Below are 26,997 nucleotides of genomic sequence, written 5' to 3'. Positions count from 1 at the left end.
AAGGTAGAATCATAGGAATTGACAAGGGCAAGGGTAGTTATAACGTGTATTTCCAAAGTGGACATATGAGATGCTGTTCACCCAGCTCAGCTTTGAGGGAGTGGGCTTCTCGGGAGGAAGCAGCAGGTGGTGATCAGGAAGTAGCTGGGAAGGGGGAAAGGTCCAGAAGTGAGCAAGTACAACTATAATGGCTAAACGGTTAAGAATTGATGAGTCGGGCCTTGACTTAGAGAGTTTTCAGGGTAGCTGGGTCCATATTGTTTTAAGCAGAGAAACACACAGAAAAAATCAATTATAACTAAGGGAACAAATGAATTAGGAAGCAAATCAATGATAGTGGTTGAAATGTATGGTAATTTAAACGCTGTTATTCACTATTTCCTGAAATAAGAGAACACTGCAACTTTTTCTAGTATGAGAAAGGGTCTCACTGGGTAGCCCAGGCTAACCTGGTACTCTTAATCATCCTGTTTCTGGTCCCTGAGTACTACAGCTCCCATAGTTTTAAATAAGTGTGTTGTGGTTTCTGTTTTCCTACTTATATATAAAGGCAAAGCCAAAAACTCTAGTGCAATGTGATTTAAAATAATTAAATGATTATTATGTGTATTTCATAACCCATTGCAGCTATACCTTAACAGAAAAAGTACTTCAGAAAGTGTCCTGTGTGTGTGTGTGTGTGTGTGTGTGTATCCCACTCAAGTGACATAGGGAACAAGGGTACACCTTGTTATCCTTTTAAAAGTTGTCTGCATAAGGAAATACTTGTTAGAAGGCAAGCCCTACTTCTGTAAAACAGTGAAATCAAAAATCTCAAAAACTAAAAGTTTAGTGTTTTACTTAATTACAGACAAGCAAAAATGCATTTATTTCAACTTTTATAACTTCAGATAGCTTCTTTAGTGATTCTAGGCTTTTCCTTAAAGTTAAATGGAACAGGAAATTATTATTGGTCTTCATTATGATTTCTCTTACTTTTTTCCAGTCACCTTGCAGCTAAGGCACATAAAACACTCCAAGTAAAGGACAGTCCTGCTGATGTGGCCGCGGTATGTTACATTGAATGCCCTCTATATTACCCCCTTGGCAGCTGAAATATTAGAAAGTATTAGTCTTAGGAACTTTTCTGAAATATCTTTTTTAACTACAGTAGTATACTTTGGACTTAGGTAATAAATATAATTGGGCTGTAGCAATCCGTTTAAATAATAGACCATCAAATGTATCTTCATCAGGTGTTCAAGTGACAAATTCTGGCACTCCACTGTACACCCTTTCTATGGTGTTCTTTTTGTCAGGGATGCTAGGATTCATTTCTCCTTGCCTACAGTATGCAAAGGACTATCAAGCAGAACTCCTACTTTAAATTGGAATTATTTCTAAAACCTTTTTTTTGCTTCTTGCTAACATAGCATTTAATTATTCTTCATTTTGTAGGCTAGACTTCATCTTTTCAGTGCTATCCGTTGTGTCCTAGCCAATGGAATGAAGCTTCTTGGAATTACACCTGTATGTAGAATGTAATATGTAATTTTTAATTAAAGTATGTTTTTTAATATCAAACAAGTTCTAGTTGTTATCAGAAGGCTTGCTGTTCAGAATAGAATTTAAAGTATTATTCCATTCAAGAATTATATATAATTGTTTAGGGGGAAGGTTGTTTCCAGATAGGGTTTCCCTGAGTAATTACAGTGGCTGTCCTGGAACTCATTCTGTAGACCAGGCTGGCCTCAAACTCAAAGAGATCCACCTGCCTCTGCCTCCTGAGTGCTGGGATTAAAGGCATGCACCACTACCTGACCAGAACATATATTTTTATACAGTGACATTAACTTATTTCATCTTTACTCTTAAAAAATGTGTATTCACTTATGGTCAATAGTGTAACAGACTAAGTTGAGTGCTTTGTTTTTTAAATTTCAAACCTTGTGATATAGTTGTGTGTGTTACAAGAAACTGAGGCTGGAACCTAGTGTACACTAGGGAAGGGGTCTATCACTAAGCTGTGTCTGTATCTTTCTTTTTACTTTTTATATTGAAGTAGAATCTCATGTAAATTGCTCAGGTTGACTTTGAACTCTTAACCTAAGCAGGCCTTGAATTTGGCTTCGCTCAGCTAGAGTTAGAAGCCTGCACATTTAGGCCCCAACAAAAACTTTTTTTTTAACTTGTTGTTGTTTGGGGTGGGGGTGGGGTTCACTTCAAAGGTAGACGACAACTTTTAGAAGTTCTTTCCTTATATTGTGGGTTCCAGGTCTCAAACTTACAGTGTCAGGCTCAGACTTATTTATACACATAAGCACCTTTATCCCCTGAGCCATCTTGCTGGCTCTATTTTTTTTTAATGTAATATTAGGCAAGGTCTGTGTAGCCCCAGCTGGACTGGAACTCGCTATGTAGACCAGCCTGACTTGAACTCTGAAATATGCCTTGTGAGTGCTGAGATTAACAGAAAAAAATGTTTTTTTAATTCTTCTCATATACATCCCAACCACAGTTTCCCCTCCCTCACCTCCACTCCCTCCATTCTCTGTCCCCCATCTTCCCTGTTCCCCAAATCCACACCCCTCCCACCCCCTCAGAAAACAGCAGGCCTCTCAGGAGCGTCAACCAAACCCAACATAACAAGGTGTAACGGGGCTGGGTACATACATCACGTCAAGGCTGGATGAGGCAACCCAGCAGGAGGAAAAGGGTTCCACAAGCAGGCGGAGTCAGGACAGCCCACTCCCACTGTGAGGAGTCCCACAAGAACACCAAAGCCACAACACATGTGCAAAGGACCTAGGTCAGACCCCTACAGGCTCCAAAATGGCCCACGGAATCATCTGACTGGGACATAGGGGCTTTAGAATTCTTTTTTTTTTTTTTTTTAAGATTTTGCTTATTTAATATACAGTATTCTGCCAGAATGTCTGCCTGCAGGCCAGAAGAGGGCCCCAGATCTTATTACAGATGGTTGTGAGTCACCGTATGCTTTCTGGGAATTGAACTCAGGACCTCTGCAGCCAGAGCTTTTAAGCACTGAGTCATCGCTCCAGTCCAAAATTATTCTTATAACTGAAATACCCTCCTGTTTTCATCAAATAAGTGGTGAAGGGTGGCCCCATTTTACTTAAATTGTAGCTAGTTCCTGGAACAAATCCGGGGGAAATGTGAAGCAAGCATCTCATTGGCAGAGAGGGGCACCTCTCTCAGTGAGAACTTCTCTCTGGTTTACCTTTAGCTGAAATGTACTGGTAACAAACTGTGAAGTTAGGAACATATCCATTTAAACAGCAAGAATTCAGATTTTTTTGTGGGCCAGTATTAGAGCATAATTTGAGATGAGTTTTGGCTTTCAAGTATCTACATACAGACAAGGTAGTTTGTCTGACTTGATTCAATATGAGCTTAATTTAGGTAGCAGTAAGTACCTAACTGAGTATCAAACAGTTACGTTTGATAACCATCACCATCTTCTGCCAGCACTTCTATTTGGCCTGCTACATTTAATCTAAATGTTATATAATCACAATTCTAAGTTATTTGCTAATTTTCTTCTTACAGTAGCATTCAACTTCCTATAGCAAACTAACGATGGAATGAACATGTACATGTTTTACCTATCTACTCTTCCTCTCCACTTCTTTGGAAAGACTTTCTCCTCAGACCACTTGAGTAAAAATATACGGGAACTAAGCCTTCAAAATCACAGTTCTTTGAAAAGACTTAATTATGCTGTAATCCTACCCAGAAATTCTTTTTTTGCTCAAGGCTTATTAAGAATTAGATTATAGCTATTATTTGCAAACAAAACCCTTATTTGTTAAAATTTCATACATAGAAAAAAGTCACGTTAATGTTTTTACATTATCATAATGGCCATATCCATTGAACAAATTGACTACACGAGTGATATAAATAAGTTTATTGCTGGCTTTCCCCATTAACATTATAGAAATATTTTAAAACCACTGAAAGTTCACAAATTGAAAGCCCAACAGGTAACCATACCTTATAAAAAAGAAAGTATAAAAGCGACTTAGAAAATTTTCTGAAAAGTATATCAGCTAACAGCAAAGAAATATGAACCAGACAGTAAATGGCACAAATACAGCACTGAGTTCTCCGTCATTGCCCAGACAGAAGTCAGTGTCTGAGCCATGAAATGGGTTCTGTTTTACAAGTTACACACTAGTTTGTTCTGAACTGCCTTATCTTATTCATTCTTCACTTTGATGAAAGCAGCTAGGTTTTTCACTACTACAGGGACAAAGTACTATCCATGAACTGGACAAGGAAGGCTCACCTTCCCCTCCTGGCACCTGAACAGAATAGTGTGTACAGAAATGGCTTTGGCACTTTAACCTTCAGACACCGTCCTAAACCTTGTTGACTGAATATTGTAGTTTCACCTGATGTTCTGACCCTGTGTTGTCACCCCAATGCCCTGTGTACAGGAGACCCACACACACTCGTCTTGATACAATGTCAACTCCATGCTCTGTGTACACAGTATACATACACACATGCACGTGCACACACTCTGTAGTAAAGTCCTTCATTCTGAAATGATACAGCTTGACACCAAACACTCTCAAATTAAATCTGTTTAAGCAATTGACTCATACAGTTTTCTTCTTGATTCTTATGCCATACAGTAAATTTGTTGATATTGTTTAAGCTACCATCTGGGGTTGACTTAAGGCTCTAATAATTATTGACAGTTTAGTCATTATAGGATTATCTTAAGATTCAAATCACACACCAATGATTCTTTCTTTTGAAGTTGCTTCTTGTTGAATGGATGTAGTGTCTTGCCTGGGTAACCCATAGAGATATATGGAAACACATACAAGAAGAGCTCCCATTGCAAAGGAAAGTGCTGAAGAGAGAGGAAAAAAAAACAAATGATGAATTTTAAAAAGCATTTTTATGTATGTATGTATGTGTTCATGTGTGTACAGTTCATGTGTATACATACAGGAGCCAAAGACAACCCTGGGCATCAACTTTTGGAATGTATCCATCTATTTTTAGGCAGGGTCTCTCATTTCCTTGGAGCCCACCAATTAGGTTAGACTGGATAGTTAACAAATCCCAGGGATTCCCATCTCCACCTCCCCGGTGCTAGAACTGCAGGCACTTTGTCAGTAAGCCACGTCCCCAGTCCTAAAATCTTTTTAACTATAGGTTGCACTACCAGGTCACATTCGTGTTATTTTATGAGAGGTTGTCTATTCTAAGCAAAAAAGAAACAGGAGGAAAAGATAAATATCAAAGGAGTAATAACACTTTCCAAAATTGTAAATAAGCCTGTCTTAGACTGCTCCAACAATGGGACACACTAGTTTTCCTAAAGTAAGTAAATGTAATATAAATATATACATGAATAGAAAAAGAAAATGTGGTGTGATATGGCTTACTTGTGATCCCAGAAAGCCTAGTATAAAAGACAGTTATACAAAATTCAGCTTTCAAAAACCAGTGATTCAAACCACTGAAAATTTCTGGATAGGTGACAAGGTGATTATTACGCTTCCTGTTCCACTTGCTTTTTTCAAGTTACTCCTGAAAACTAGGATATACAAAACTTGTATGAGGACTTAAGTGCCTGATGCACAAGCCTGAAAACCTGAATCTCCAGCACTCACACAAACACTGGCACATCTGTAGCCTTATGCTATTGGGGAGGGGGGGCACAGGGACAGGACAGAGACAGATTGCTCCTGGGAGCTCTCTGCTCAGTTAGTCTAGCCAAAAGAGAGTGGACCTGTCTCTAAAATAAGGACAGCAACTGACCAAGACATCCAGCATTGACTCACATGGACCCACAGACCAAAGAGAAAAATAAAAAACAAAAACTATAATAATAAAACCCTTCTATAAATTTCACATGTAGGCATTATGTAAATAAATGCTAATGTCAAAACTGTATACTTAAAACTGAACCATAATCTATACATATTAACTGTACTACTTGATGGCTCAGTATTAATAGCTTTAAAAATTGGCATGTAGGTAGCTAGGCATGGTGGTACATGCCTGGAATTCCAAGACACAAGGTTCAGGAGTTCAAGGTTACTGGCTTTGTAGTAAGTCTAAAGCCAGTCTGAGCTACATGAGGTAGCCCCCACCCCCTAAAGGGAATGTAAAGAAATAGCACCAAGCTTCAGTTTTAGTTCACCTACAGTAAAGACCAGCTTTGAATATTAAGATAGTTTATATCTTAATATCTTAATAGTTAAGCTGAAAGACTCCTAAGACAGACGTATTTTATACTGTTACCAAGTTTTTCTCAGTAGCAAAGACACAGGATTATGTTAAATATATGGATGGACTAGAACTCCAATTAGTATTTTACCCAAATCAGGTGACAAGGCCATCTAAAGAGCTGTGGTAGGACTTGCACAACTTCCCTGTTACTTGCTAGAGACTGTTCTGAGCAAATCACCTGACAAACCCAGGAGACAAATGACATTATTTACACTTGGCAGAGAAAGTACGAGACACAGTTATACAATTTCCCCGAGGTTGCTGCCAATAATTACAATAGGCAAGATGAGCCATAAAATGGTTTTCTGCAATACTGATAGTGCTTCTATTTGTATTTGTAAGAAGAGTTAACTATAAAATTAAATATAAAACAGGACAGTTTTCCCCCTTTTATTTAATGTAGACATTTAACAAATTTTCCTTTAGTGGTTTATGATATAATAATTGGTCAATATAGAAAATAATTACTACATAGCTTAAAAGAAACCTCAAACATTAAGACATTATTTCTGCATAAGTAATCCAAGAGCTAGATATGACAGCTAGGAAAAAAATAACACTAGAGGAATTAGCATAGCAAAGGTGCACAATGTCACTGTAAACTAGTACACACCTAATTCCAGAACAGAAAGACATAAAATAAAAAAGGAGCCAGGTCATGGTGTCACACGCCTTTAATCCCAGCACTTGGGAGGCAGAGACAGGTGGATCTCTGTGAGTTCGAGGCCAGCCTGGTCTACAAAGTAAGTTCCAAGAGCCAGGAATGTTCCACAGAGAAACCCTGTCTTGAAAAACCATTTAAAAAAAAAAAAAAACTAAAAAGGAAATGAAAGGAGGCTTCACAATAGGCCTATATATGTTAACTTCACTACTGAAAGGGATCATTTCCTCAAGTATGTGTTTCTATCTCCCTGAGAACCAATCATACCACAGTGGTCCCTGAGAATCTAGGGGGATTGGTTCTAGCACTTCCCTTAGATACTAAAATGTTCATATCCCACATATAAAAATAGTATAGCATTTACATATCACCTATGCATACATACCTTCTACAAGTCATTCATAGGGTACTCAAAATATCTACTGCAATGCAAATACTATAATTATATTCCTTTTTAGCGGGGGAGTTCAGGACACGGTTTTTTTGTATAACACCCCTGGCTGCCCTGGAACTCACTTTGTAGACCAGGCTGGCCTCGAACTCACAGAGTTCTGCTTGCCTCTGCCTCCCAAGTGCTGGGATTAAAGGTGTGCACCACCATGTCCAGCAATTACTTATATTTTTAAGGAATTACAATAGGCATACTCATATTCAGAGAAATAGTTTTCTCCATAATATTTTCTAACATGTTTGAATGCACAGATGCAGAAGCCACAGTTATAGCAGACCAAATATGTAACCTGACTCACCCAAGACACCCTGTATCTAAAACTTAAGGAAACAGTCTTGAGTGCTGAATAGCTTCTTTTAATAACAGAGTGGCCTCTCAATATCACCTAGAACCAACACTCTTGAGCTCTAGGACACTGAAGTGCTGCTTAATCCCTGTCACACAACTGCGAACCAGAGTAAACTAATAAAAGTAGAATTACTTTTAATAAGAATTGAAGCAGATCATGAAGAAATAGGCTATTCCATGTTAACAATGTAAAGCTATGACATACTTATCTGTAATCCAAACAGCATCACGGAAGCAATGGTAGAAAGAACAATGGCTGCTGCCGCGGAGAAGCCTTTCATGATGTTGTCTGTGTACTTAACCACAACAGAAGTGTAGAGGCCGCCAACACTAGCAAGGACTTTGGACACAGAAAAAAAATAAAACTTAATACTGAATACTTAAAGCATTCCATAATGCTGAGCTAATCTTCATTCTCAGAGCTGACACACTCATTTACCTAGGATAAGGAGAGCAGTCATGGTGAGAGGCTGTACTAAAGCTGAGTACTAGTTCCTGTGCAGCACTTTGTCAGGCCATAAAAGACTACTCCACTACTACATCACACACAGCCACTACTAACATTAGATTCTTTTCATTGTGAGGGTAAATTTTCTCTGGGATAGCAAGTCAACAAGTACAACATTACATGGTCTGAACTTGTATTCATCACTATATCAGAGGGATAATTCCAAAATGTTCTAAGTGCCTAGGACAGACATCTAACTTAAGAATTAAGATAAGAAGCAAATAGAATCTACTCAGACATTTTATTCGTGGATACTTACAGATGACAAACCAGACATAATACGTGTATCCATAGAAAAATCCTTTTTCTTTTATTTCTGCTCCGTCTGACAAGTAGGTACCAACTAACGTCACCACGATTCCTGACAGATACATTTGAATGTTTCTCACCCAAAGGGAAGTATCTGAACTCTTTAAAACTTTTTCAAAATAAACTCCTAGAAAAAAAAGGGGGGGCACGGGAATATTAAAGATATTATGAATTAACTAATAATATTCCATTATTAAATACCAATTGCATAATTTGGGGAACAAAAATTCTTAATATTAGTTATTATTATGTAGTTTATGACATGAGATATTAAACATTATCAAACTGCTTTTACAAAGCATATAGATTAATAATTAAGAAGAAACATCATAAGCTATATTTGACTAAAAGTTGTTAAACCATCAAGAACAGTTTTCCTTTAGATCACCAAACCTCTACTCCTTAGTGCCAATCAAAGGTTAGCTGTGATCATCTGTAAAGCTACACCATTAAAGTGAATTATCCCACTCATACCCCATTAATATAAGTAGGAATGAATGTGCCTTACTGTGCAAAGTAACTATATAATCACCCAGCTGATGTCTTCTCAATGCTATAACCGAAATAAATACCACTTGCTGAGTAAAGTCATTCTTTGAAGCAGGTCAAGACAGCATTACAAGCCCTGTGAACTGCTAATTAGGTATTAAATTTGGTGTACATGTACTTTCCTGAGTCTGGGGGAAGGGGAGGGCACAAAAAATGTTTCCCCCCCTCAGAGAAAAAAGGAGTAAAAAACACTTTTGTCCCTAAAAAGTCAAATACCACTATTTCAAAGCTTTGTTTTTCTGGGTTTTTTGTTTGTTTGTTTTTTGTTTTTTGTTTTTTTTTTCCTTTGGAGGCAGGGTTTCTCTGTATTGCTTTGGAGCCTGTCATGGAACTCGCTCTGTAGACCAGGCTGACCTAGAACTCACAGAGATCCGACTGCCTCTGCCTCCCAAGTGCTGGGATAAAAGCCCAGCTATTTCAAGTTTTAAAGTTAGATGAATGCATGTTCAATAGGAACATTGGAGATTTTATTTAAAGCTATTTTATCATTTATAATTAAAATTTTGTATATTAATCTTTATCTTTGAAACAGGATCTCACTATGTGGCCCTGGCTAGCCCGGAATTCTTTGTAGACCAGGCTGACCTTGAAGCAGTGTCCTGCCACCATACCTAGCAAAAACCACTGATTTTGATGAGATATGTTGGAAAGAGCCAGACTGTGGCAACAACCCTAAAACAGCTGTTATACTTTCTAACTTAGACTTTCATCTGGAGAAAGCATTTAGCTATTCAGTGACCTTCTACTTAAGCACACCTTCTGTCTCCTCAGGTGTAAGCTGAGAGGCTGAATAAATAAGATATCAGATATAAGAATTTAACTTTTCAAAGATATTACCAAAATTAAAAGAATATTTTTGGTGATTAAAATTTTGTTCCTAGTTTGTTGATTCTTAAAAGTTTACCATGTATTATGGTTAATTAGGTATATTCTTAATTTTATCCTTTTCTCTTCTCCTATAAAATATTTATAAGCATTACTTTATTTCTATGTCCTTCCTGTTTTCCTAGTCCAAAAAAAAAGTCACTCTTGAAATAGGTAGATACACAAATATCGCTAAATATATTCTTTACTAATAAGCTCTTGAGTCTCATACCTGTTAAGAGCTATTTCTGCAACACATTTCATTTCTTACATTAAGATCATGTATTTCTTTTCTTAGGTCATTAGAGGAATGATTGTCCCTATATGACTCCATACTTTCCTGTTTTCTTGATGTTTCTGGTTGTTCTTCTTTGATATTATGTTTGCTAAGGTACACTTCACCCACCTCCTTTCTATTCCATAGCTCCTAGTCTGTTGAAGCAAAGGAAGAACTTGAGATTACAGGCACAAGACACTCTAAGCTGCTATACTAGTGACCTGTGGCAGCAGAGACAAGCTTGAAAATAATGATACTTTGGGGAAATAGGAAGTACTTGTTGTGACCTTCCTGAGGGTTAATTTCCATATCAGAGGCCTTTCTGTTAACTTTTAGTTCTTGGCTAAACTAAGATGGTCAAGAATGGCAGAAGTATATTCTTAAATAGCTGCAATTCTGAAGTCTGAAGTGAGTTAAGTGAAGTCACATATTTACTCGTGGGGGGAGTAGCTGACACAAAACAAAATAAGAAAGGTGTTAAGCCCTAATGGAAATAAAATTGTTAGGATAAACCAAGGAAATGAGATCCAGTTTTTATAGTTCAGTGTTTTTAGAAAGAAAGAAAGGAGGGAGGGAGGGAGGGAGGGAGGGTTACAATGTGATAACGCAGTGCTTTCACAACTTACCTGCAAATCCAGAGCACAATACAGCAATAGCTATTGCACCAAAGCCTAATAATGGATTCTGCTCTACCTGCAATTGTAAGTTTTTAAAAGTTACTCTTAGTAGCCATTACTCTACAGTCCACACAGATGACTACAAATAAGCCTTTAATCCCAGCACACAGGAGGCAAAGGCAGGTTCATGCCAGCCAGGTGTCTCTAATAAGACCTTGTCTTAAAAAACAAAACAAAACAAAACAAAACAAAAAAAATGAGGGTGTGGGGTGGCCTACATTATGCTTCTACTAAAAGTACATTTCATATCAGACAAAGTAAATAAGAATGATAAAGGAGCAAACAAAATGAAAAAAAATTCAAATTAACCAAAGTATTTAAGTTGAAAGCATTTCTTTGAAATCACACATAGGTATATGTACACCTCAGTTTCTGAGTACTTAAACATAGTTTTACATAGTTGAGCTGCTTATTTTAATTTCTGCTTCTACATTGAACCAAAGTATCAGTCCTGAAAATGGTACAGTTCAACTTCCTCCCTGAATTTTTGTCAAATACTTACACAGTTCTATGCATCGGATCATTGGTATACTGAGCAGATAAGAAAGTGATGATATTATACTTTGGAATGGCTCTTAGCAGCTTCATGGGCAGAGGAGGTTGGCAGGTATATATAACAGCAAAACAGAGACAAATGCCAATAGATGTGTCTACATGGTTCCTGAACCTACTGTTTCAGCTCTCCTTTCTCCCCTTCACTCTCAGGAGCTTCACCTGTCGTTCTGAGAAATGAATACTACCTCAATAGTATCACTGGAATTAGAGGAATACTGTAATAAGGGTGTGACACCTTGTTCAAAAGCAGAAAGCCTAATGTCAGGAGTGCCTGAGACCGAGACATAAATCATAGCCTAAAATGTCTGGTCATCACTGAAAACAGATCATTTCACCCCTGGGACACCTGCTCAAGTTACAGTCTTTAATCTCAGTACTTTGTAAACGGGAACCTGGTATATACCAGCATAACAACAAAATGCAAACGAAACTGAAATTTGGAAAGCCAGGTCTAAGAGTTCCAGCTCCACAAGTGTATAAGATCTTGGAATAAACTTAATCTAATTCTTACCCCAAAAAGTAACCCACTGTTACAAGGTGGTAAGGAATGAATGTAAATAAAAACTCTTGTCCACACGGTAGATATTCCACAAAAGACAACTTTCTCATCTGACAGAATGAGTTTAACTGCAAATACTGATTTAGTATAAATTAGCTAAGCTAAAAATTCAAAATAAGTTGTGCTTATATAACATCAGTTGTATGTATCCAATAAAAACAGACACGCTCCCCCCAAATCAATCATATGCTGACTTAGCAGATCTCTATTAAAAACAAAAGGAGTAATGTCAAGCTATGTCTGCTCTGGAAATAGAATCAAGTTTTAGGGCATACTGTGGAACAGTGACAGAACAGTACCTCTAGAAGTAAAATACTAAGCAGTGTTGAGCTGGGGCTCAGGAAGGTCTCTGGAAACCAGACCACAGAAGTAAGTTTAAATTGGGAAGAGAGGACACCTGAAGAGTAGGGATGTGACATTACCCTCAAACATTCACAAGCCCGTCCTACGAAGTTAGTGAACAAAACAGTTGCTATAAGAGAGGGGTTTTCTTTTTACCCATGGCATATGATTTTGTTACTTACCACGACTTTTGTAGCTTGTGCTGGTTTCCACTGTACAAGTATGACCCCACCACACAGCATAAAAACTGAAACCCACTGTAATTTGCTGAGTGTTCGATTTAACATTAAAACAGTACATAAAGCAGTACAGGGAATCTTCAGTTGATAGGTCACCTAGAAGCAAATAATAAATTCATCTAATGTTAGTCTTTACAGAAATGTATCACCATCAGAATTAAGAAAATGCTTATGAATGTAGTAATCTCCATTAAAAAAACAATTAAACAACCTCAAATCTCAGTTGTCTTTTCTTAAGACAAAGTTTTAATATATAGCCATGGGTGGCCTGGAACTCACAGAGATTTAGAGTACACCACCATGTCCCACAGAAATTTTTTTTTCAGTTTAGAGCTTTTTATATCATTAATTCCACTTACCTGGTATACTGCTGCATCCAGATTACTAAGAGCTAGGAAAGCCATGTTATTCTGAACAGCATACACCAGTGATGGCACACTTAACTTCATCAGTTCCTTGGGGCTCCCCAAGACGTTTTCACTTAAGGATGTCTTAAATCTACCCAAACTTCCAGTTTCTCTTTGAAAACAAAGGGGGAGATGAAAGAGTGGTGAGACAGAAATTAAAGACCCTTTCCCAGCCAGTGCAGGCACTGAAGCCAGGGTCCTGTGCATGCTAAGCAAGGGTCCATCACTGAGCTGCACTCTAACCTCTTGTTTTTGAGACAGGGTCTTATTCCGTGGCTGACCTTGAACTTATGATCCTCCTGTCTTCACCTCCCAAACGCTAGGATTACATGCATACACCACCATGTCTGTAGCATTCTTTTAATGAGATTCTACACACAGTACGTTTCTGATGTAATTTAGAGTATATTCTTTTTTTATATACAGTCTTATTTTACATACCAATCCCAGTTCCCCCTCCTTCCCATTCCCCCATCCCACCCACTATCCACTCTTCAGAGAGGGTGAGGCCTCCTATGGGGACACAACCAAGTCTGTCACATCACTTTGAGACAGGACCCAGGCCTGTACCTAGGCTGAGCAGGGTATCCCTCCATAGAGAATCGGCTCCATTCTCTATGCACTGCCAGCTCATGCACTGCCAGTGGCCCCATAAACTGCCCAAGCCACACAACTGTCACTAATTTTAGATTTATTAATAAAATAGACCTATAATTCATTCCCATTTTTAAAAACTTAAATTTCTACTAAGAAAAAAAAACCAAAATCCTCTGGTCAAAGTTCCAAAGATACCAGGAGACACAATAAATTCTCAGCCACTTGTAACAAGTATACCTCAGTATCTTTGTAACTGATCAGACTGTATAGCCATATCTTTAAAGTGTCTGTCAAATTATACATTTAAATGCAAAAAAGAGAAGGCTATAGTAGTTATACAACTTGGATTTGGGAGGAAGTGATTCTTATTATTTATGAATTTACTCAGTGCTGAATAAATATAATAGATAATAAATCTTCATATAAACATACTCTCAAATATTTCAAATCTACATAATTCCATAGGAAATCTGAAAAACTGATTAACCTCAATAAAATTAAACTATCTACTGTATAAAAAAAGCCTGTTAGTCATATATGGTCTTAACACTCCCCCCCACAAGACTGGTTACTATGGCTTCTACTTCCCCTATAGAAAATAACCTCATTTGCTTCCTAAATATAAAAATAAAACAATATTATATAATAAGCATTAATATTCCTAAAAGCAGGCTTTGTCAAAATGGTCCTAATTGAGAGCACCCTTAAAAGACCATACTCATATTTACCATAATCATAACAACAAGCTTGTGTTTTTTATTAGCATTAAATCAACACTTGCAAATATTTTCATATTTAAATGCTGCAGGAACAATTTCATAAGTTCTGGGGCAGGCAACAAAATTTTGGTCCACTGTATCAAACTGATTATTCCTATGTATTCATTATAGAACATCCTATCCCTCAAGAAAATGTGCCACTTAAGACAGGAAATTTGGTCAGGACCATAGAAATACAAAGCTTCTCTGTTACCAACTTCAACAGCCTCCACACTACAATGTTATATTCATATGCTGCAAAGTTCTGTGCAGTCTGGGCTGGAGGCTACAAACACTAAGAGGGAAAAAGTAACCTAAGTACACACATCCCTGCTGAGGGAGTGGGATAACTCAGGCCTTCTTTGCACATTCTAGGCAAGTGCTCCCCATTGGCCTACATCCTCAAGTTCTTAGTTGCTTCCTAATTCATGTCTAAGATGTGCTAACATCTTTGTTTGGTTTGGTTTTTTTTTTGGTTTGGTTTGGTTTGGTTTTAAGACAAGGTTTCTCTGTGGCTTTGGAGCCTGACCTGGAACTAGCTCTTGGTAGTCCAGCCTAGTCTCAAACTCACAGAGATCCGCCTGCCTCTGCCTCCCAAGTGCTGGGATTAAAGGCATGTGCCACCACTGCCCAGCTTGACTAACATCTTAACCAGAGTACTTTCTCCTCCATTATAAAATTAAAATAACTACCAAGAGGTCACATTCAAGTATGGTGGTTAGCTTTCATTGTCAATCTGACATAACCTAGAATCAACTAGGAAGGAGTCTTAGTGAGAGATTTTTCTGGATTAAGTTGAACTGTGGGCTGGTGTGTGGAGAATTGTCTTGACTGTGTTTGTTAAGCTGGGAAGGCCTATCTACTGTAGGCATCACCATTCCCTGAGAAAGGCAGTTCTCATCGGTATTAAGAGTAGAGAAAATGAGCTGAGCACTAGCATGTATTCCCTGTTCTCCTGAGTGCAGACACTCTTCTGAGTGTAGATACAATGTGATCAGCTGCCTCTAGTTACTGCTACTGTGACTTCCCTGCCAGGAGGATTGTAACCTGTAATATTAAGCTTAATAGACCCTTGTCTCTTGTATTTGTTAGGCAACAGGAAAAGAGACTAAGACACTAAGGAACCCTCTTAAAAGATGATATATTGGGAAACATAATAGTTTAATACTTTTTCATAATTGCCACTAATCAGCATCATATGATAGTACAGATATAATTCTTACATGTATAGGGTCTACCATAAACTTACTTTTAGTGTTCTTTTAAAATACTGACTTGTACACTTCAGAATGGCTCCCTGAGCAATATTGTGTGTACACCACCAGCAGCCTCCTACTTTCTCCTGTATCTGTGCTGCTCCAGTAGAAGGTTCTTCATGCTGATCCAGCACAGGCTACAGCATAATGGCTATTATCCTTTTCTAATCCCCATTTGCTATCAACTCTTAGATAAGAGGCTTATTCAATTACCAAGTTCTGGAACACAAAAGGTACTTGTGATCTTAAGAGATTTCAGCTTTGTGTACAAATTTCTTATCGCAAAGTTTAGTATACTGAAAATTAAGACATTATAGAAGGAAATACCCATTTTGTGAGGTAGATAATTTTTATTTCCTCCCTAAGTCTCTGAACATATTACAGCATGGGAACTAAGAGGTAGAGAAAATGTCCACCCAACAGGAGGAATAAATAAGGCTGGAAAAATCTATGACTTAAGTGTTTGCCAGATTTTACGGTACCATAAAGCAGTAACGACTCCTTAAAGATGTGAGGAAGACATGTAAAGAACTGTTGGAAGACATCCAAAGTCTAAGTCCATTTACACATCCTGCTAGGGCCATGTCATCTGTGAGCTGTGGGGAAAAGCAACAGAAAGGCAATTTGATGTGGGAGAATGCATTTGTGTACTGTAAAGATTTGTCACTTGTATTGGTTTAATAAAACACTGATTGGCCAGTAGTCGGCAGAAGTATGTGGGCTACCAGACTAGGGGGATTCTGGGAAGAGGAAGGCTCAGAGCGAGTCACCAGCCAAACTCAGAGGAAGCAAGATGAGAATGCCTTCCTGAGAAAAGGTACCAAACTATGTGGCTACACAAAGATAAGAATTATGGGTTAATTTAAGTTGTAAGAGTTTGTTAGAAAGAGCCTGAGCAATAGGCCAAACAGTTTATAATTAAGATAAGCTTCAATGTGTTTATTTGGGACTAAAGGGCTGTAGGACTGGGCGGGACAGAAAGTTCGGTCTACACCAATTCTCTTCTAAGGCATATGGAAATGTCTTCACCTCCTTTCCTTTACCAATGGCAGATTTACATTGCACCATCAGTGTTAATGGGTGTCAGAGGGATCAGTAGAGCATATAGCTAATAAGTGATTTTCCTATGAAACTACTAAATCAGTTTCATGAGCAAACAAAAATATCTTTAAAAATATGCTTTGTACTTTAAATTATAGTTAAATACTGGGAACTTCAATTATCAAAACAAATTTATCTATACAGAGAGCTTTTATACTATCACTACCGATCGAACTGTCTGTCCTTCTTCCCCAAAACACAGTTTACTGATTTCTTTTTAATTTGAAAGTGATCTGAGGTGAAGTGACTTCAGTAGTAAAGCAGCTGCATAGCATGTGTAAAACTCTGGGTTCAACCCCAGCACCTCAAAGACAACAGAAACAAAGAAGTGATCTGATGTAGTCACACAGGCACTCAAGAGTCATGTACAAAATACTCACCATGTCTTTAGTTGTGTAGTAGGTGAAAACTAGAAACAAACCAAATGTCTATGAATGACTGGCATGTATCACACATCCAAATAGTAGAATGCAATGCACTTTGGAGAGAGATTTCTATGTACTGGCATGAAGAATGTATGTATGAAAAGTGACAATAACACACTTATGTACAAAAACATGGAGTTAGTATTTTTCCATGCCACAGTGTTCATGTAGTCAGGATAACAGAAACTAAGCTCATCAGCCCTGAAGAAGGAAACAAATGAGGAAGGGAAGATGTGAAAACCTGTTGGTACTGAACACAGCTGTAGGTATCCTGCAGAGAAATGGACTTATACAAGTATGTCTGCACTGGCACAGACTTCCCTCCTTTGTCTGCTCAGAGAGCCTAGGGTGTGCTTCTCAACCGTCCTAATGCTGCAACCTTTTAATACAGTTCCTCGAGGTGTGATCCCCAACCGTAAAATTACTTTCAGTGCTACTTCATAACTGTAGTTTTGCTACTGTTATGAACCATAATGTAAGTATCTGTGTTTTCCAGTGGTCATAGGCAACTGCTGTGAAAGGGTCAGTCAACACTCGAGGTGTCAAAATGAGAACCACTAACCTAGAAGAAAGGCTAGCGCAGCAGCAACATGTGTAACTAATGCCTACATTCTGGTGTCTAAATACCATGGGGGGGGTCCGCTTACAAAGGAACAAGGGATATTTCTTTAAAAAAATGTAAATTCAGGGTCAGGACAAAAAAAGTACGAAGTAAGCCACCTGCAGACTATAATCTGTTAGTGCTACATTTTTCATATCTTAATGCTGATTGTTGGTGATGCTGTTGTTCAAAACGGCCCCCAAATGCGGTGCTAAAGTAAAAAGAACCTACTGTTCTAAGCGTCTGATGGCTATGCCATATGAAGAAAATAGATGCAGTAAATAGGCTTCATTCACAGGAGTCATAGTCAGCCCTGAGTTCAATGTCAGTTAATCAGTAACATATAGTAAATGTGTTAACTCCCATTTTAACCAAAACAAAATCACCTGTTAAAAGTGAGAGTTTATTGTGGATCAAAGTTTTGGAGGTTTCAGTTGGCCCTATTGTTCTGGACTAGACAGCTCATTCCCCTGGGAACACAGTACCCAACAACCGTTCACCTTGTGGTGAAGTGAAAGAGAAAAGGATGCCAGGGCCCCGCAGTTACCTGTGAGGGCACACCCCAATATACTAAAGCCCTCCTACAAGCCACTGCACTAGAACCAAGCTGGGGATAAGGCCTTAATGGGCCAAATAATAGGCTTTTAGTGGACAGTTATGACCTGAGCTATAGCATTAAGTAGTGTTTTTAAACTGAAACACACATAAAATAAGGCTTTGTACTAATCTACTCTACAGTACTTTGTCATAAAGAGCAGATAAGGAGTCAGCTTTTCCTTCATTGCTTCCTCATTCTAAATAACAGGTCCAAACCTTTAACTTTCTAATAGAATTCTTCCAGATATTTTCATAGTTATCCAGAAAAAAAGTCATTCTCTGATGATAAAATATTCTTTCTACTTTGAACACCAACAGAAATAATTTCATTTTTACATCTGGAAATTATTTTAACATTATGGCAACAGATTTTCAAACAAATAAAAATTTAAAATGTGAATCAGCTTTGGTATCTTTGTGTTTAAGAAATCATCTCAAAAAGCTTCCAAGTAACAAATGTTTTCTGAATTTTATCCACCACAGTAGAGCACTATTAACCAGCCTGTGTTTCTGTTTAAGATTCTTTCTGATGTGCATCTGTGTTTGCCTGTGCATTACATGTGCCTGGTGCCACAGAGACCATAAACTAGAGTTGTATTGACAGTCACCATGTGGGTGCCAGGAATTCAGTCACCGTCCTCTGCAAAATCAGCTACCTCTCCAGCCCCTAAGATTATTTTTACTCACATCTGCCTGCATGTATGTGTATGAATGCCGTCTGTGTGTGTGTGCCCAGATACCAGAGGAGGGCATCGAACACAGATCAGCTGGAGTTACAGGAGGTTGTGAGCAGACCAATGTAGGTGCTGGGAACTGAACTTGGGTCCCCAGGGAAAAGCTGCAAGTACACTTGACCACTGAGAGTCTCTCCCGCCTCACTCCCCCACAACCCATGGTTTGGTTTTGTGTTTTTGTTGTTTGTTTGTTGAGGCAGAGTTTCATTATGTAGCCCTAGCTAGCCTGAAAATCTAGATATAGACCAGGCTATCCTGTACACCACAGATACCCACTTGCTTCTGTCTCCCAAGTGCTGCGAATAGAATGTGCCACCATGCCCGGCCCACACGTTTTTTAAATGACTGAAGTAACATCCTGTTTACCTTTGGCCAATTTTTTAAAACTTTGTATTTATTCTTTGTGTTTATCCATCATGCATCTCTATCCCATTCATTTTCCATCCCTGCATGTCCACCCTCTCCTCTTGCAGCCTCCCCCACAGATAAAATATAAGAAGGGGAAAAAAAAGAAAAAGAAAGGGGGGGAATCTTGTCATGGAAGCTGTAGTGCAACATAGTGATTCACTCAGTAAACCGTTTTGTCCATGCATCTTTATTTGCAAGTGTTCTCAAAGTCATTGGTGTGGTTCTAGTCTTTGGCCAATTTTTCTGAAAATTATTTTACATTTATTTAGTGTGGGGGGGCATACACATGTATGGTACATGTGGAAATCAGAAGACAACTTTAGGGAGGATAAGTTCTCTTAATCTCCCATGGGTCCCAGAGATCAAACTTAGATTGCCAGGCTTAGCAGCAAACATCTTAACCCACTGAACCATCTCACCAACCCAATCCAGTTTTTACTACTATTATTACTGGTTTTTATATGTATATAAAGAAATAGCAGCATTGAAAGTATCTGGAAAATCTTAATTTTTTTTCAGAACTTGTACCACTAAACATAATTAGTTTTGGCTTTAACAAATTTCCAAACAAGTTTGTACAAAACTAATTATAAACATAGCAAAGAGTTGCTAAAGTAACATATATATATAGTTATATATATTATATATAATATTAATACATACAACATTGCTTGGTAATATAAATGCATATACATTTTAAATATAAATGTATATACATGTTTTTAAATATATATTTGTATACATTTAAGTAAAAATACGGTCTATGTTGATAAGCTGGCAGAAAAATAGTTCAACTTGCTACATTATACCAAATACTTACTAATCTTTACATATTGGTTTCTAAAATTTGTAACACTTACAAAACATAATAACTAAAATTTAGGTTATGAGACATGATAGCATATGCCTGTTATTTCAGCACTCAGAAGGCTGAGGCAAAAGGGCTATGAGCTATAGAAAGCTCAAAGCCAGCCTTGGTTACCTAATAAGATTCTGTAGCAAAGACAAAAACCGTAAGAAATATAAAATAGTCTATGTTGTGTTCTTTCTATTGGAACTCCGAGTTACAGTTGTTTTCTGTCCCTTTAAGTTGGTACACCCTGCATTTTTCCAAAAAGAAGATCAGTTGTAAGACTGGCTGCTCTATGGAAGTAGCTCTGAACTTTTAAACTTTTGTCAATGAAATACTGCCTTTTAAAGGTATAGTAGGAATTCTCAGCTGATATCCAGATGAAGAATGACATAATAGAAGATAAATTTCCAGAAAAATAAACATTCCACAGAAGGCTTAGGATTTCACTACAGTTGTGTATCAGTGCCTTTCCCTATAAGACAAATTTTAAACTCAAACGTTTTAAAGCCTCTAACATCCACCTCCAGTTTTTTTTTCTGTTCTTTTCTCCTGCCTAAAACCACTGCTAGTGTACCCTTCCTCACATGACTATTTGAAATAATTTGCTACTGTTTTGTCTTGCTTTGCTGTCTCTCCTACTGAATCTATGTGTCAAGGCAATGACCACATTTATTTCATCCCTGTACATCTAGCATCTGGAAACTGCTGAGTACAGATTTGTGAAATGAGGTTAGAAATATTTAAATTTAATTTGCCTATTTCTACCTAAAAGCCTACACCTGCTATTACTGTTTCCCACTCACTCCAACACACATGACACATACATGAATTCTCACCTGCACCATTGACTTAAATAGGTAGATCCTAACCTCACGAGTCCCCAAGTCATTTACAATCAGAGTTTTATTTAAGTTTTATTTCATTCTCAGCACCCTGTATTATCTTCTCCAGTAAAGAGCTGGAAAAACATAAAAATAAAACTTCAAAGAAGCCACAGCCACAAAAATCTGGGAATAAAATTGTGTCTGTCTTACTTGGAATCCTATTGTTACCCTCCGTTTTACTAAACCTTCAGCTAAAATGATCCTTCTATGGTATTACGGATTCAAAGCACAGTGTTGTCACGTCAGTAGCATAATCTTGAGGCATTTCATAAAACACATCAATATGTCAAATGTTTAAAAATTAAATGAAATTACTGAAAAGTGCCTAGCACAGTGCCTGGCACGTAACACAGGAAACACCCAAAAAATGTTTATGATTATCATTTTATTCCTATAAAACAGATCAAATATTTTTCTACAAAGGTCAAACAGCATGAATTTAGGTTTCATGAGCAATATAGTTTCTGTTACAGAAAAAAAAAAAAAACACGACAATCTGCATTTGGGCCATAAATCACAATTTGGCAACCCCCGATTTGTTCAGTTTCAACATCACCAACATTGTGGGCCCGACAGGCCTTTGTTTTAAATGGCTGTTGTAGGCACTGCATGATATGTAGAAGAATTCCTGGCCTCTATCCACCAAATACCAGTACATGCCTATTATGATACACATCCAAACTGTACCTCCTGGGGGGCGAGGGGGCGGATAAAAACTGTCCCTAGTAGAAAAGCACTGCTTTAGAACAATCTAATACATAAAGACGTGACTTGAATTTTCAATACTTAACTCAGAGAAAAAATAATTTAACACACTAGAAGTATTTTTACTTACTTAGCTAAAAGTCCAACACTTATCAGTAACTTTATAACTTCTGTGACACACACGGCTGTGGTGGAAAAGTAGAGTTCTTTAGCTGTTGTCCTTGTGTATCTTAAAGCTACGGTGTAAGCTGCAGCCACCAGAGTCATCACTGCCAAGCAGTATAGCTTGAAGAATAAACTGACATTTTCTGGAAAACATGTGCAATAAAAATATTATTTAGTGTGTATGTGCATACATATATGTGTGTGTGATGCTAATCAACTAGTTAATCCATAATGCCTTCCAATTTCTAGTACAAATAGTGTTTTAAATGGTGACATCTAAAATTCAGTTTCCAAGTAATAGTTTCCAGTTACCAAAACCAAAACACTGCTGACTTTAAAACTCCATACAAATTAGGCACAGATATTGTTTAGTGCCCCCAACTGTACAGTTATGTGACATACCAACCTTAGTTTTAGTTTGTTATAAAATATATAATTGTTTTTGAGATTGCAAACCTGTGAAAACAAAGCATCAAAGCAATTACAATACATTCTAAATCTCAAGACAGTAGAAACCAGACTTGAGGCCTCTGTCTACATCTGTCATTCTACTGACAAGGGTTGATATGGCTGTGTGGCCAGAGGAGTAGTTTTGCCTTCCTGCCTCCCACGGCAAGGGCATTCCCCCTAACACTCTAACACTACCCTCAGTCAAAAGGAAAATCTTTCCAGGTGAAGAAGATCACTCCTCATCATGGGCATAAAGCATAGCTGAGCTCCCCTGATAGAACCTCTAAATACGCTCTTGAAGATAGCAGAAAGAAACAAAAGGAATAGCTGAGTGACCAAAGTGCGATTTAAGACCACTACAGTAGTGTATATGTGCAAACCCACCTCCCAGGAGGTTGAGGAATCAGGATCACACTCATGTACCTCCTGGGGGGTGGGGGTGGAGAATGTCCCTAGCAGAAAAGTACTGCTCTAGAACAATCTAATACAGAAAGATGTGGCTTTATAACCAGCCTGGGCCATATCCTAAAGACTCTCTCTCTCTCTCTCTCTCTCTCTCTCTCTCTCTCTCTCTCTCTCTCTCTCTCTCTCTCTCTCTCTCTCCACACGCACACACACACGCACACACAGAGAGATTTATATAGAACTAACTGAAAATCAAGAACAAATTATATCTAACCTCTCAGTTTCACTCCATTACCTGAAAGTATGGTTAACACAAAAAGTACATAGAAAAACATCTATAAAACTTGAAATGCAGGATATAGCAGCCCTCACTCAGGTGCCAAAGATAGTCCAACACCTTTGGTAAATTTATAGTCACTGGGTAATCCACCACCACCCCACCCTCCCACCCCTGCGCTTCCTGCTCTGTTACTGCCATCACCCAAGGCTCAAACTATTTCTGTTTTCTTTTCATGACAAAACTTAGGGTATCATGTAAGATTTATATAAGAAAACCAATTCTCACAATTGATTTTTATTATTTATAAATGAATCTAATCCTTGTAATTGAGATCTGCTCATAAGAATAGTTATTTGGAGATAACATTTCATTTACTTGATATTCAAAGTTAATGTTTTGTCACCAAATCAATTGCACACTGGGAACACTGTTCTTAGCTCATGGGCCATACATAAATAAGCAGGCTTATTAAGTTGGGTCCTACTTTTCCAATCCCAGTTTAAGAATCATAAGAACATTGAGTGGACTTAAGGATGCTATTGTTTAACTATCTTATGTGTTAAATATGCTTTTGTTCCCTCCTTTGGAATCATAATCATAGGTAATTATACCTAATCACAGGTAAATAAATTAGGTGTTTCAAACAGATACTTTAAAACATGATTATTAAAACTTAAGGAAACAGTGTCTTCAGATAAATATTCCTTTTTTGTGAATTAAAGAATAATTTGTAAACTGTAGACAAATTTTTAAAATTACACCAAAGAAGTAATATGAAAAGAAAAATCTCTTATATTTTTCTTTCCTTTCTAAAAGGTCCAATAAGCCAGATAAGCAATAAGCAAAGGAAGCCACTATAATACTTTCATTGTTCTAAAACTTTCTTATGAAAGTTTATGACTCCAAAAATATGCAGCAATAACATTTCATCAGTCAGTACAAGAGAAAGCAAACTACATCACCCCATATTTTTATATGATCACACAGAGTAGCCTTCTAATTTCAATTGAATAGAAAACTTCTAAGTCCCATCTGAAGACACATGGAAATTATAAATTCAGATTTCAGTGTCCATAAATGAAGTGTTATTGGATATCAGCTAAGCTCATTTGCCTAAATTATCCTGGCGGCATTGTGCTACAATGGCAGGGTTCAGCAGCTATGGCAGGGACTAACAGCTCTCTACAGAAAGACTGACCATCCATGTCCTGAAGTATCAATATTCTCATAATGAGGAGTGCAAACTCACATATAGGTATGATAGGTTCCTGGTTCCAAAAAACAAGAAAACGTTTTTTTTCCTCCTGCTCTCTCTGTATCTCAGGCTGGATTAGAACTTGCTATGTAGAGCAGGCTGGCCTCGAATTCATGGAACTCTGCATGCCTTTGACTCCTAAGTGCTGGGATTAATAGCCATGAGCCATTATAGGTTTTTATAATCTCCCATACGATGCAAATATTTGCCAATGTAATTCTTGAAAACAATTACTAGTCAAAGTAGAAAAGTGTAAATTTAGATGCTATAAAACATACAGGACTTTGGCATATAATACCACTTTAGACATATCTCAACTTTTAAAACCATTGTTTTTTAACCATGACTTTCACTGACATTTCAGTTCCATTAGATCAAAATATTTCTTCATTCCCAATTTTCCAGTATGAAAATTTATTAGGAATTTCAACGTTTTCTGGGTAATATAAAAATCCATGGTATGGAAGTAACTTTTAAACTTTCCTAAGAATTCAAATCATGACAAGCCATTAACTAGAAACCTGACTCACAACTCACCACCCCCTCTTGCCAAAAACCCATTAGCTTCCATAGTATTTGTTTCTGGGTGGGAAATATCCCCAAAAGACAGTCAGTCTGGATTTAAACTTTTGTTTTCCAATTGCATTTTATGGGTACTATTGTTTGTCCCACCTGAAAGCTTGGACATTTCAAGAAGTAGCTGTTAAATAATCTTGGACGACTCTGCGGAGGCATAGAGACTATATTTCGTTGGGATAAGACGTGCAACACAACCAGATGTAACAAAGTATGTACTGGCAGTAAGTCTAAATCTGTGAACTGTTAACAGCCCTCTAGGGATTGATTTCCTTCTGTAATGTTTAAGTGGCCATTCGTCATTCGCCATACCATCCCCTTCTACATACTACCAGAACAGCTTTTTCCCATTACTCCCTTCCCGTGTTGCTACAGGACTTAGCTGAAATGGGATAAGCAATCCACAAGACAAACAAAACCACCACAGAAAACGTATCTGGCGCCTGATGTTAAATGTAAATTCCCCCACAAGATAAATAATTCCACGTCCACGCAAACGGATATTCTTTAAATACTTGTCTAACATTTACTTAGACTTAAAGACTTAGACTTAAAAGCCAAGTGCTCTTTGGGGAAAACGGTGACGAAGATACACAGCGATATGCCAGGTGTGGTGGTTCAGACCTTCAACCTCAACAATGGGGAAGCTGAGGCAGGAAGATCTCCCCGAGTCTGAAGCCAACCCGTGCTACAGGATGAGACCCTGCAGCGCTGACCCGTGCTCAAAACAAAACAAAAAAACCACACCGCCTTTTGCCCTCTCCTCCGCACGGTGCTACCGAACACAAACTCAGCCCCGGGTCCAGTTGGAACGGCAGTCCCCACAGCACTGGCGAGCCGGCGGGCGGCCACTGAGAGGTGACAGCGCGCGGCCCTAAGGCTGACCCAGCGTCGGGAACCACAGCGCGGCTCCGGGACCCCGCCTGGCCGGCGCCCGGGGCCGCTCACGCCGCGAGGGCGCGGGCGCAGCCCGGGGCCAGGGCTTCGCCCCCACAGCCCGCGCATCCCACCCCGGCCCGGCCGCCGTCCCCTGCCCCGTGCCAGCCGCCTGGCCTCACCTCTCGCCTGAGCCATGGTGCCGAGACAGCCTGCGGAACTACCGCCCCTGCAGCCATAGAGACGCGCCGGCCTAGAGAGCACGCCGCCCCAGCCGCGCTACGAGGAGACCGCTGGCTGCGGCGGAAGCAGCGGCGCGGAAAGCCCAGTGACAAGCCCGGGAAAGTCGGTCCTGCAGGGCGCTCGGGAAACCTCAGCTTCCGGCCCGCTGAGGAGGCGGAGTCAAGGTGGCTGAGCGTTTCCGGCTGGGGATTGCTGGCCCTCCAAAGAGAATTAGGCCTTGGAAATGATTTGGGGATGCTCTTGGTGATTCGTTTGTGTGCAAGCCGTTAGAAAAGGTCTGCGAACTCCAACTTCTGTAACTTTCACCTCCATCACGGCCTCCCATTCGTTACATCTTGGATAAATTTAGTATATGTTATATAGTGCTCGGAAATTTTGTGTCTGCATCTTCATGCTGACTGTCACGGTCTAGCCTGACATGGTAACTGTAGGGAAAAGGGACCAGTGAAAGAAACACACCCTGAGCAGAGCCAAAAGAAACACACTTTGCCCTGCAACCACAACCAAAGAAATGTACCCTGACCCTAAAACCAGTGCCAAAGGAACACACTTTGTCCCTGGAATCAGAGTCAGTGAAAGAAGTGTACCCTGACCCTAAAATTGGAGCCAAAAGGCTAAAAAGGACCAGAGATAGAAACACACTTTGGCCCTGAAACCGGAGCCAAATCTGACCCTAATCCTGTGTAAAAAAAAAAAAAAGTAACCAATCCCGGAGCAGAGCTCTAGCCAATCTGAGCTCAGCACTGAAATCGGACCAATCCCTACTCTGGAAAAACTTCCCCAACCTCAGGAATCCCTATAACCCTGTGTATGTTCAGCTTGGC

At 38.7% G+C, this 26,997-nt stretch overlaps 2 protein-coding genes across 4 annotated transcripts in view; one reads left to right on the top strand and one right to left on the bottom strand.

Annotated features, from left to right (window-relative positions):
* Rars2 (arginyl-tRNA synthetase 2, mitochondrial) overlaps positions 1–26,997 on the top strand; it is an 86,046-nt gene that overhangs the window by 36,983 nt on the left and 22,066 nt on the right. For 2 of the 3 annotated variants that reach the window (XR_005874990.1, XM_040740402.1), the window contains exons 14-15: positions 986–1,049; positions 1,438–1,509. Coding sequence is in view for 2 of the 3 variants with exons in the window: in XM_040740402.1 (XP_040596336.1) it covers positions 986–1,049; positions 1,438–1,509 (136 nt within the window). In the remaining variant the exon portion in view is untranslated. Of the gene's footprint in view, positions 1–985; positions 1,050–1,437; positions 1,564–26,997 lie in introns of those variants that run through there. The other variant, XM_040740410.1, reaches the window with a different exon arrangement.
* Positions 3,896–26,301, bottom strand: Slc35a1 (solute carrier family 35 member A1). The gene is made up of 8 exons (XM_005080829.4): positions 26,113–26,301; positions 22,054–22,231; positions 12,957–13,116; positions 12,541–12,693; positions 10,852–10,918; positions 8,486–8,662; positions 7,924–8,058; positions 3,896–4,867 (listed from the first exon to the last, which is right to left on the bottom strand). The coding sequence occupies exons 1-8, from the start codon at positions 26,126–26,128 to the stop codon at positions 4,743–4,745; spliced, it is 1,011 nt and encodes a 336-aa protein (XP_005080886.1). The 5' UTR covers positions 26,129–26,301; the 3' UTR covers positions 3,896–4,742.

Source organism: Mesocricetus auratus, unplaced genomic scaffold, assembly GCF_017639785.1.
Source record: "Mesocricetus auratus isolate SY011 unplaced genomic scaffold, BCM_Maur_2.0 Super-Scaffold_6730, whole genome shotgun sequence".
Lineage (NCBI taxonomy): Eukaryota > Metazoa > Chordata > Mammalia > Rodentia > Cricetidae > Mesocricetus > Mesocricetus auratus.
Note: the sequence above shows the minus strand (reverse complement) of the source record. Positions and strands in the feature narration are given on the sequence as shown.